Here is a 12,054-nt window from a genome sequence, read left to right on the forward strand (position 1 = left end):
CCACAGCCATTCCACAACATCCAACTCAAGAGAAAACACAAGTGCTTGTCTGGTTAGTCAGGGGGGAGTCATTAGTATTGTTAATGCAGACATGTTTGATGTGTTATGAACCAGTTTTTTAAATGTTTTTTGAACAGAATATAGGTGCTTATTTCTCTGATGTTCTGAGGGACAGAGTTCCAGTCCTGTGCAGCTGTAACTGAGAAGGCACTTTGACCGAACTTAAACTTATATTGAAAGCTAAAAATCGCATAATAGGCATAAGCTACCTGTATTTATGCATTTAAGTCAACTTTACACGGTTTTTATATGTTCTAAATTCATAATCTCTATTTTCACTCAGGCGCTTCACTTAGCTCTGTGTGACGTCACTTTCCAGCGACGGTCACAGTGCGAAGACCCTTAGCGGCTGGACTTTGCTGGACGATAACACCTTTCCGCGTCCTTCAGTAACAAAATGTACTATAAATTCAGCGGATTCACACAGAAACTAACTGGAGCGGCACCGGCCACCGCCTACAGCCCGCAGGTAAGCGCCGACAGCCGGATTATGACCCAAGACCGACCCGGTAACAGATCAGGTTGACCTTCACGTTTCTCGCACAGTTACCGCAAACACCGGGAGTGGAGATCAACCAAATATATGCTACTCCCATGTTACATTATACGTTACTGAGTTAATTTAACATTACCTCGTGTCATTGTCAGCGATTTCAACCGGTTTTATAGATGTAGTGACAAAGTGATCGTAGTTTAAGACTCAGTGCTACATCCTATTAGCCCGGTGCTAATCGGGTGTCACGTTTTTGACCTAATAACTTGACGTGGAAAGTTCAGTATTATTTTAATGTTTTCTTCATTAAATGGTAAATTGTAACCCTTATATCAACTAAACAATTTAAATTAACGCACACGTAAACCGCTACCACCTCAGATGACCCTTGTCTTCTCAAGGTGCTCGAAGGTTCAACTTTACTCCACAAAAACAGCATCGAGTTTCATTTAAGGATCGTTTTAGGATGGCCTAAATGTAATTGGGGCAATGTAAATGTTAAACATGATATCGTTTTACTGTAGTCAAAATAACAGCGGATTACTTATTCCTGTTTGAGTTATGAGTTCAGTTGGGGATTGTGTTTTGTTTGTGTTTTTTTGTTATATATATATATATATATATATATATATATATATATATATATATATATATATATATATATATATATATATATATATATATATATATATAATTTATTATATTTTTTATATTTACCTTTGCCTGTTCTTCTTAGCCTTGGTCAAAACTAAAGTACTGTTTATGTAATTACTCTGAGGTTAGTTCTATGTAGATGTGTTTCAAATGAATATGATTTTGACTTATATTAATAATAGAAATAACTGGTTGTATTTACCATCTGCACCTTTGTACTTCTTCAAAGTACTTCTTTGTACTTTGAAGTACGTGAACATTTGAGCTATTATGAGTTGGGCAATGAGCATTTAAGTTTAAATATTTACAGTTTATTTTAACACATTTTCACTATTCAATTCAATTCAGATTTATTTTTATGGCAGATTTTGGTAAGTTTGTGTAGCACTATTTGTATACAAAGTAATTTGAAAATGCTTTACAGAATAAGAAAGACATAAAACTCACAATACAACAAAGCAAATCATAAATAATCATCATAAAATTAACATTAAAAGAGAATAGTGCAGAATAAAAACAAAAACCTTTCAGTCATATGCACAGCTAAACAGAACCATTTTGAGCCTGGATTTAAACATTGTAAAGTCTTGTCTCACATTTAAAACAACTTCAGCTGACCAAAAGTGCCCCCTCCCCCCAGTATACATATCACATGATACATAGCATACATAGCATAATATCACATTTGAATAATCGTGTTTTGCTTCGTGACATGTCTGCTTAGCTTCATATTAACTTTCTAACCCTCCTTTTTGAATTTGAATGAGACAGAGAACCTTCTTAGCACTGTTCGTTTTCCATTTTACAACTTAATTCCCCACTTGTACTCCTAAAGGTTATCTCCTGTCTGTGTATGTGGCCTTTGGGGAGGTTTTATCACCAGTTTGAGAAAATAGCAGCGTTTCATCGGGCACAGCACGGCCTTTACTGCGGCTTTGTCCTTTATCTCATGGCCCACTGTAGGTCAGACACCTTTTTATCATAATGGGGCTGGGGAGATTGCATGGTTTTGCAGAGAGAATAAGTAATCATGCAAGTAAGATGTTTAACTTTTTATGAGATAACTTTACATCCTTTATTTGAGTTGTTAGAATTAGACACACTTAAAGGCGCGCTATGTAACTTTTCACGTGGAAGGGTCTGCCATCAGCTTGTTTCTATGGAGATGTTACTGCTTTACCTGGAATGTTCCATAGTCTGCCATTTCACTTATCTATATCTGAAGGCACAAGCAGGCGGCGTCACCAGGTCAAGTTACGGGTTACATCTGCGGAGAGATGTCCCCCGTTTACTACGAGAATGCATGCTTTTTTTATGTGTTTTTGAGCAGCAAAAACATGTGGAATTGAATAAATGAAAGATAAGAGAAGTTTAATGCCATACTGTGGAATATTCTTGGCAAAAACAATGTCTTATAGTAACAGAATCTCCACCAGGAAAGTTACATAGTTCACCTTTAATTGATTATTTTATTTTAATTTGTTTCACTATTGTGTCCATAAATCAAGATATGAACATTAACAAGAGACAAATCAGAAGGCTTCTTTTCCTGCTAGCGTTAGCAACAGGTTTGATTGACAGCGTTGCTAAGCGCCCACTCCCTGCTAAAACTGCTATACGGGTGGATAGGGGTGTTACCTTCAACAGCCTGGCTTCGGATTGGCTCTTTGGTTCCTATGATACTCAGGGTTGGAATTCGGCTCCAAATTGGCCCACATAACTGCTCTAGCCTCGATGAGCTTCATTTGATTAGAGTCAAACGCTGTGACGTCACTTAGTCCACTTCTTTATACAAACTATGCCATCGATTAAAAATGGTTTACTGGGATTATCTTGCATTATTTTTTATTGTAAAGTAGTTTCAATATTACCGCTTATCGCCATATATCTCTTATCGTGCTTCATAATGTGTTATCGTGTCCTGCATGTGCACTCAGTCTCACTAAGTAGCTATTCCTTCAGCTTTAGGTCCTCTTGACCAAGGTCCTGGTATCTATTGTATTTATTCTATTTTCGTTTTTCCCTGTCCCTGTAGGCCTCACTCAGAGCCAGATCATTAAGGTCCGGCTCAAATTGAGTTTGAAGTGCCTCTTGACTGTGATGCGCTGATCTGGAGGAAGCTGCAGTTTAGAAATAATCACAATATTACCTTATTTTTGTGTGTGTGGAGGCAGCGAGTGGGAGCCAGTCAGAATTAAATCTGACACATCAAAACACCGGCAGAAGAGGAGCGTTTTAGATTTGCAAACTCGCCAAAAAGACATGCAAATTGAGGGTTAATGACTTGAAACGTATCTAAAACATCATTGGTTGAGCAGTCAGATACACTGACCCACAGGTTCACAGTGCAGTTCCTGCTCCGACAGATAAATACTGTCATTGTGTCCTTGGTCAAGACACTTAACCCCCCTTGCCCCCAGTGTTTGTGTACACTGGTGTGTGAATGTGTGTGTGAATAAGTAAGTGGTTTCTTGACATACAGTGCTTCGAGGTGGAAAAGCTCTATACAAAAAAATGTGACTGTTTACCATTTTTGATTAGCTTTGTTTTGGATTCAGTTCAAACTGCACATTTTAGCTGGTTGAGAACTATTTGAAATATGAGCTGTTACTAAGTCACAGGCATCAAGCTACAGGTTTATTGTTTTTTATGAATAATAATATGGAAAGTTTTCTTTGCAAATGAAATGATGCTAAGCATCTAAATTATTCCAATCTTTATGATTTGCAAATGGTGACCAATCATAGTGTGAATTTGGTGTGTTTAAGATCATGGCCCTGATGCAAGTTAAGGTTTGATTCTGAAAAATATCACACATATTGTCTGTGTAATCCCTCAGTGATCCGGTTGAGATCCGTGTGTGATCCAGGTGTGATCCGTAGCAAAAATCCAGTTGACAAATTGTAATTTTCTTTGCTGTCACACAAATTGGACCGTATTGGACCAATCCTGAGTAGTTTTAGAATTAACTAGTAATATAAGACCACACGATGAGATTCAAACTAAAACATTATAATTACTCTATGTCGTATAAAAAAGTGTGTTTTTAATTACGCTTGTGATCAAACCTTTTCCTTAGTATCAAAAGCAACTTTAAAATGTTTTGCATCATAAAAGTTTTTACTGTACAACTGGTCAGGGCAAAAGTCAAGGAGTAACACATGTTTGGGTTGAGCCACAAGCCAGCGCTCCGACTGATCTGTGGATATAGAGTTCATGTATGGACAGGCCCAGTGCGAGCCTCACACATCACAAACTAGGCCATCACTTATGATCTGCTTTGGACCAAAATATCTCCTGGGTATACAAGAGACTAGGGCTGAACGAGTTTGGGAAAATACGGAATTGTGGTTTTCCTGACAAACATTTTGATTCTATTGTGAGATACATCTTGCAGCCATACAGTAGACGAAGAATTGTGGAAAAACATAAAATTCATACTAGCATCGCAATTTAGATTTTACTTTTTTAATTAAAGGGGAACTATGAAATTGTGGTGTTTTGCCTGGAATGTGTTGACATAAAACTTTACAGTCTCCATGAAAACAAGCAAGCGACTCCACCAAAGTATTTTTTATCAATAAAATGCCTGTAATTGGATAAATGAATACCTTGGAAAACATACATTCCTAATTATGAGTGGGGATATGTGTAACTTGGGCTAATGGTACTATCTCCTTGTCTCCATGGAGATTAATACTATTGTTATCTTTGTTGTTTTTGGCTTGTGTTTTAGAGTCAGTTTAAGCTGTAAAAGTTGGAATTCATAACTTCTGTGACTCATTACAGATGCAAACTAAATGTGAAATTGTTTCATTCTGCTGTTTATTTACTGTAGCTCATGATTTATTTTTTTTTAGTATTGTAGATGTATAATAGTTTTGTGGTTTAAATCTGCTCTTGGTTTTTTTTGTCAGTGGCATAAATTTGTTTCAGTATTATCGTTTATCATCTATATTTACTTCAGCAAAATATCACACAGATGAATACTGCCATTGTGTTCTCATGGACAAGACACTTAACCCTCCTCGCCCCCAGTGTCTGTGTACACTGGTGTATGAATGTGTGTGTGAATGGATGAATGGTTCCTTGATGTAAAACGCTTTGAGTGACTTGAATGTGGAAAATTGCTGTATAAAAATGTGACCGTTTAGCATCAATGATTTGCTGTGATTGCTTTATGATTTCAGACACGCCGATTTGGGGCCCTTCACCAGAAAAGTTCCAAACTTCACATATAAAAAATATCTTTTTCGTGCGTTTTTTTGTTGCAGGGGCTGAAACCAGGTCTGCCGGAGCCTCCCACGATGATCTTTGCAACACCGACCAAAGTGGTGTCTGAGTCGGGAGCCGTGGTCGAGTATCTGGGGACCAACAAGGTGCCAGAACTGCAGAGGTTCTTCCAGGTACAAATACACAGTAGTACTAGATATTACAAATGCACCAATACCGATACTGAAACTGAAACATGAGCTGGATCGGGTACAAGGTACAAGCAGCGATCTCTTGTAATAATCTCGCATTCCAGTGCTTGTAATATTGTGAGCTCAGTAACTAGTAATGCAGCAGTTACAACAGATAAAATGTGGCTTATTTTAACATGAAAATAAATTGTAAAATTCTTCTCATTAGCATATTAAATGAGGCTGACGCAAAGAAAATTTCCATTAACGTAAATAACGTGACTGGCTACAATAATAATAACGTCTCTCTAAGTTCATTTTTAAGTATTTTATAATCCAGTGAAATAATCTAACTTAATTATACAAGTGTAAACATACAGGTGCTGCTTCTGTAGGAGTTTGATATTTAGATGCCCGTTTTATTGCATCTTTTCTAAGTTGCGTTCTCGTCTCTCGGACTGGTACCAAAATAAAAGCACAGATTTCAAAATAAAAGTCTATTATTGTATCTAAATGAACTGGAAAACACCTGAAAGGCAGAATAAGTAATGGGAAGGATACGTGACAGCTGCATAAGTCTATTGAGTCTCCTGTTTAAAACGTTAACAGCATCAGGACTGAAATCGGCTGGATCGTTGCATCAAAACTTAATAGGGCTGAACAATTTGGGGAAAAATACCTAATGATTTTTCTGACATTTTGATTGTTTTGGATTCTGTTCAAAGTTCAGATTCTAAACACGTGCACAAAAATTGACAAAAAGACTGAAATCAAGACTGATAAACTAATACAAGGAGCATTTTTCAGAACATGTTTGAACAGATCTAAACTACAGGGTTAGCAGTTTTTATGAAGAATAAGGAGATTGCAGCCTTTATGATTTGGTAATTATGTCCATTCAAATTGCTATTTAACTTTTGATTGTGGCTAATCTTGCAGCTTTAGAACCAAAAACCTTGAAAATGCTTTAAATCAGCTCTGTCTTAGCATTACTCAAAGCATTACAACAATGGATTGGGCAAGGTCATGTTGTAATTTGTTCTTTCACCTCAGAGGCCTGAATCACTCAACATTATAAAATAGACTTGCCTGGTAAATCCAGACTGATCTCTCTCTGCGCCTCAAGCCTGGTCAAACGTGATCGTCCAATCAGATGTGTTTATTTCAGGGACACATGAAACGAAGGAGCTCATTGGTCACCTGTGATTTGCAAATAAATAACATTTCTCTCACCATGATTCTACAGAAATCCATGTTTTTCAGCTTCAGTTTTTCTTGTGAGATTTTTTTCCTTTATTTTCTACGATACGGGTGGATCATGCCTGTCCCTGATTGGCTAATCCACCTGTCAGTCACGCCCATTTGAAAACAGGGAGATTCACCAGTGACCAGACTTCAGAAAGTATTGAAAATGTGTGTAATCTGGATCTGAGGCAAATAAAAGACTATACTCTACAAAGACTGTAATTTATGAGCGTAGCAGTTGGCAAGTTTGCAGTATTTTTTACCTAGACAAATTATTATTACTGCTTCTAACTTTTTATTTATTTTAATTATGTTCTGCTACATATTTATAATCTATGACACCAGAAGATATTTATTTTATATTGGCGGAATCCTACATGTATTAACAATTGAAAAAAACTAAAAACATACTGAGAACAAAGTACAGAGCAGTAAGCGTGTCTGGAAGGTCAGTGAACTCGATCATTTTTGGAGCAATGGTGTCTTCAATGCAAAGGAAAAAAATATTACTCGGACATGAATTAATCACTCTGAATACAACTTAAAAATGTGTGGACCTATTCTGCAAAAAGGACTTCTCAGATCTTTTAACCATGTTCTAGTTGTTTCTTCTCATTGAGCCTCTGTAGTTGTATTTGGAGTGTTTTGTGTTTGCGTAATCTTTCATCGCTTATTTTCAAGACGCCATTTTGCTGACCTACCCCCGTTTTCACCTTCATCAGTACACGCTCACAGTGATGTACGCACTTCACATGGATATCATATGAGTATCGCATTTGAGTTGCCAGTTTCAATGCTGAAATCCAGCTGGTTTACACCTAAACTGACTCATTCTCTGCTCTGAATCATCACTACTTAAACCCCAGCACCTGCAGCCAATCACTAACCAGTGACCGGAAACTTGGATGTGTCATATCTGCAGGTTTAATCCCATCTATTCTGCAAAAAGGACTTTTCAGAGCTTTTACCCATATTATAGTCGTTTCCCCTCAAAATTTCCCCGCAGTTGCTCGCTAGTGTGATCTGCAGCTACCCATAGGGGGCGCCGACAGCATGCGGTTCTCTGATTACACTGTCAAATCACAAGAGCACATCAAAGCTACACTTTGCAGAATAATTACTGCTGTATTAGCTTGAACGTCGTCATAGTCACCGTTTGAAACAGATTGAGTTTGAGCAAAGCAGATTAAAGATCAACATGATGTTCCATTAGTGATTTGCAGTTTGCAGACTCTTTCATTTGCGGAGAGGTCATGACCTACTCAACAGGCTTTTGATGCTTTTCAAATTGTGATAAATCCAGTCCCCACAGAATTTGGTAACAACAAATGAAAGCAAGATAGTTAATCAATTCTCTTCGCTAATGAGAGAAAAGGCAGAGCAGCAGGCAGACTCCCCAAGGAACTAACATTTCAACTTAATGTTTTTCACTGGTGTCAGAATTAATGCCTTCAAACCATAGACTTTTTAAAGAGGTGGACTGAGTGAGTGTGACGTCACCCACAGCGTTCAGCTCCTGTCAAATGAAGCTCATCGAGGCTTGAGCAGTTATAGGGGCGAATTTGGAGCTTCATATTAGGAAATACGAATGCGAGTATCATAGCGACCAGAGAACCAATCTGGAGCGAGGCTGTTGAAGATAACACTCCCGCTTAGCAACGGCTTCAATCAAACTTGTTGCTTACGCTACCGGGAGTCACGTTGGGTAAAGAACCTGAGTTATTGTTCATATCTTGATTTATGGACAAAGTAGTGAAATTAAAACATCAGGATCATGTAGAGCGGGTTAATACGAACATTTTAAGATTAGATTTTAGTTACAAAATGAAAAAAAAAACATTACAATATAATGGAGTAACCAATCATTGAACCCTGTTGTGTTGTAAGGAACGATGTCACAGTATCAAATTTTAGTGTTGGACATTTTAAATCGAAATATTAAGCTAAAATGACTTAATTAAAAAAAACAAGTCCACTGGGTTTTGTACTTGTCAAAAACCTGCTGTTGACAGAGACTAATCGTTCGTTTAAACATGTCCGGGCAGGTGGTTAATGACCTTATAACTCCCATTTCCACTGAGTGACTGAACAAGCACAAATCACAAATCGACCGGGGCCATTTTCTAATTAAAGTCTTTGCTCAACCTGCTGAGCTGCAGCCGAGAGGAGGCCCCCTGCTGTCTGTAAGAACCAATTACAAAGAATAGGAAATCCCTCTTTATAATTAAACATTGTTCGAACCTGTGAGCTGACTGTACAGACGTGTGATGTGTGAAGTGAATGTGAGACCTGGTTCCTGCTGTAACAATGTGAGATGTATAAATGAAACCTGCCAGAGGTTGTAGACAGGATTTTTAAAGGAGACAAATCATGCAAAATGTACCTTTTCTATACAAGAAATTGGCAAAAAAAGTGAATAAAATGGGCTCTAAACTTGGCAAACCCAGAGAATGAAGAGCTGGCCAAGTGTCACCTGATGGAGCTCACGTACCACAGTTTGAGAAACACCAATTTAGGGCGTTTTTTAAAGGGCTGCACTGTGTTTTTAAACTCCACACACCTTCGCTAGAATCATTTGGATGATTTCAGTCCTGGAATTGCCAATTTGTATTGAACAAAAGGTAAAAGGAGCTGTTAAAAACTACTGCTTCATGACATCACAAGGTGGAACAGAGCATTTTGAGCATTGGAGATGTAGGCAGACTAAATGGCTAGAGTTTAATACTGTTCCTTTTGTCTCTTTCAGCGGGCAGACGGCACCCCAGTCCACCTAAAAGGCGGTTATGCCGACAAACTGCTGTACCGCACCACCATGGCTCTGACAGTAGGGGGCGTGATGTACTGTTTGATGGCTCTGTACATGGCGGCGCAGCCCAAGAAAAACTAATTCGGGAACAACTGGACTTGCCTCCTCCGGTTCACTGCGTTTTTATACATTTTCATTTGTTGGGACTATTAAAATCGAACAACGGTGACCAGCATTCACTTCAGATAAATTATACCATGTTTGTTTCTGTGTAAAAAGATGTCTATGAATAAATTGTAAAAAATGGAAAATGTACTTGAAAGTATTTTGTGGTTTATTTAGTATATTTTAAGAAGACATTGCATACTTAACGGGTGGTATCTGATTTTTTTTCATGTAATAAACTCAAATTTGGCATGTCAGAAAGTAAGGCTGGTGCACTCTTAGCATGCTAGTTATTGGTTGCATTACAATGACAGTAAAACTCAGCTCTGGCCTTTGAAACAAATATCTTTATAAACCATAGATCTATAATAAGAACTGGATAAGACCCTCCGTTTATGTGCCAGTGAAAATTAAAATGGTAACTGTTATCTTTTATATTATGACCTGAAAATTCACAATTCTCGATTAACCAAATAATCAAACTGACATCTCTATTTGTAAGTCTGGATTTCAGCTTCCTGTTCTCACATCTTGAGGACTTTTTCCCCATTCAAAAGACATAATATTTTGCTTTTGAAATTGCCTATCGCTATGGCAACAGGCGTAATTTTCCCTCCTTCTGAAACCCATGGACAGCAGCTTGTCTGGTCCAGTCATGTGTCCGTCATGTTTGAGTGTTAATCCAAACGAGCGCGAGCCAGGTCCAGACGGTATGCATCACTACGCGGCTCTCCATAGAGTACTACCAAAGCCTTTTAGCAGGTGTTACCGCGGAAACCTCTATAATTATATACATCAGGTCAAATCTTATGTTACTTCTGATGTTTTTCATACAGCGGCTATTTTAAGGATGTGTTCTCTGAGTGGAAATGGACTGTTGAAAGGGCTACTGAAGCAAAGGCAGGGGTTGTTTTTGCTAACAGACTTCATACAAGTGTTTTTCAACCATTTTGAGTCATTGCTCTTTTGCTGTTAAAAATATGCTCTGGCACCTGATCCAGTAAAACATTTTCAAATTACACCAACTCAAATGTTAGCTGTGTCTGGCTCTAGTGAATTTTCAAAAGTGGTCATTTTAGCATCTTTTTTTGGTTTAGAAGTTTGCTCAAAGCACTTTAAAATGCCCAATTATTGCATTAGAAAACTTTGCAAATCCACTAACTCAAATTGGACGCTTTTTCAAGGCTCACCTGGCAACCCCTGGTACGTGAACGTTCCCTGGCACGCTGGTTGAAAATACTCTATACTCTGTACTGATTAAAAAGGCCTTGCAGTATACAATCGAATACATGCATTAAGTTTTTTATGAATAAATAAACAGGGGCTTTAATGGAGCTTAAATGGTCTCTGTTCTACTGTTGTTTCCTCGTCATAAACAGACCTGGAGTTGTGTTTTGTTTCATGCACACACGTTTAACACACAAACCCTGCATATTTAGGCTGAGTTCTCAAACTGAAAACACTCTGTTCCACCTTGTGATGTCATCATGTGGTAATACAGGAAGTGCTCCACTGTGTTTTTAAACTCCATACACCTTCACTGGAATCATTGGGACGATTTCAGCCCTGGAATTGCCAATCTCTACTGAAAAAGGTAGCTCTTAACTTGAAATCTACCACTTCATGACATCACAAGGTGGAACAGAGCATTTTGAGCTTTGTAGATGTAACAGACTAATAATAAAGTGTTACTCAAACATGTGTGAATGAAACAAAACACAACTCCAGGTCTGTTTTTGAGGAGGTAACAGTATTATAACATGACTTAAAGCTACAAGAGTCAATTTTGTGTAATATAGCACGTTTAAATGCCATATTGTGGAACTTCAAGGCAAAGCAATAACATCTATGGAGACAAGCAGGTGGTGTACTCTCTCTCTAGAACCCATTACAAGAATAACAGATCAGAACATAGTGTAACATTGGCTCTTTCACATATTTATCTTGCATCATTTAACGTTTTTATTGATCAAAAATACCTTGGAAAAACGTGCATTCTTGCTGTGAAAATCTTCCTCACAGATTCTTTCCATAGAAGTAAAAATGTTAAAATATCAAACTGTGCAGCAATATCAGCAGATCCTCTACCAGAAAAGTTACATAGTGGATCTTTAAGCACCACTCTCCCTGCACATAACCTTTACACGCATCTATTTGTGGAGTTGGCCTTAAAGCCTGTTCTTAAAAGCTCCAGTTCACTTTACATCGTGCTTTTCATTGACAGTGTTGCTAAGCGTCTGCTCCCTGTTAAACCAACGGTGGAGTTTAAAAACACAGTGGAGCACTTC

The 12,054-nt window shown here is 37.9% G+C and overlaps 1 protein-coding gene across 1 annotated transcript; it reads left to right on the forward strand.

Annotated features, from left to right (window-relative positions):
- Positions 1–373: 373 nt before the first annotated feature.
- Positions 374–9,851, forward strand: LOC117387207 (cytochrome c oxidase subunit 7A-related protein, mitochondrial). The gene is made up of 3 exons (XM_033984649.2): positions 374–529; positions 5,482–5,613; positions 9,602–9,851. The coding sequence occupies exons 1-3, from the start codon at positions 458–460 to the stop codon at positions 9,740–9,742; spliced, it is 345 nt and encodes a 114-aa protein (XP_033840540.1). The 5' UTR covers positions 374–457; the 3' UTR covers positions 9,743–9,851.
- The last annotated feature ends 2,203 nt before the right edge of the window (positions 9,852–12,054 follow it).

Source organism: Periophthalmus magnuspinnatus, chromosome 19, assembly GCF_009829125.3.
Source record: "Periophthalmus magnuspinnatus isolate fPerMag1 chromosome 19, fPerMag1.2.pri, whole genome shotgun sequence".
NCBI lineage: Eukaryota > Metazoa > Chordata > Actinopteri > Gobiiformes > Gobiidae > Periophthalmus > Periophthalmus magnuspinnatus.

Coding starts and splice junctions, on each gene's coding strand:
- LOC117387207 (XM_033984649.2), top strand. CDS start 458: ATGTACTATAAATTCAGCGGATTCACACAGAAACTAACTGGAGCGGCA. Junction 530..5,481: donor CCACCGCCTACAGCCCGCAG/GTAAGCGCCGAC, acceptor TTTTTGTTGCAG/GGGCTGAAACCAGGTCTGCC. Junction 5,614..9,601: donor AACTGCAGAGGTTCTTCCAG/GTACAAATACAC, acceptor TGTCTCTTTCAG/CGGGCAGACGGCACCCCAGT.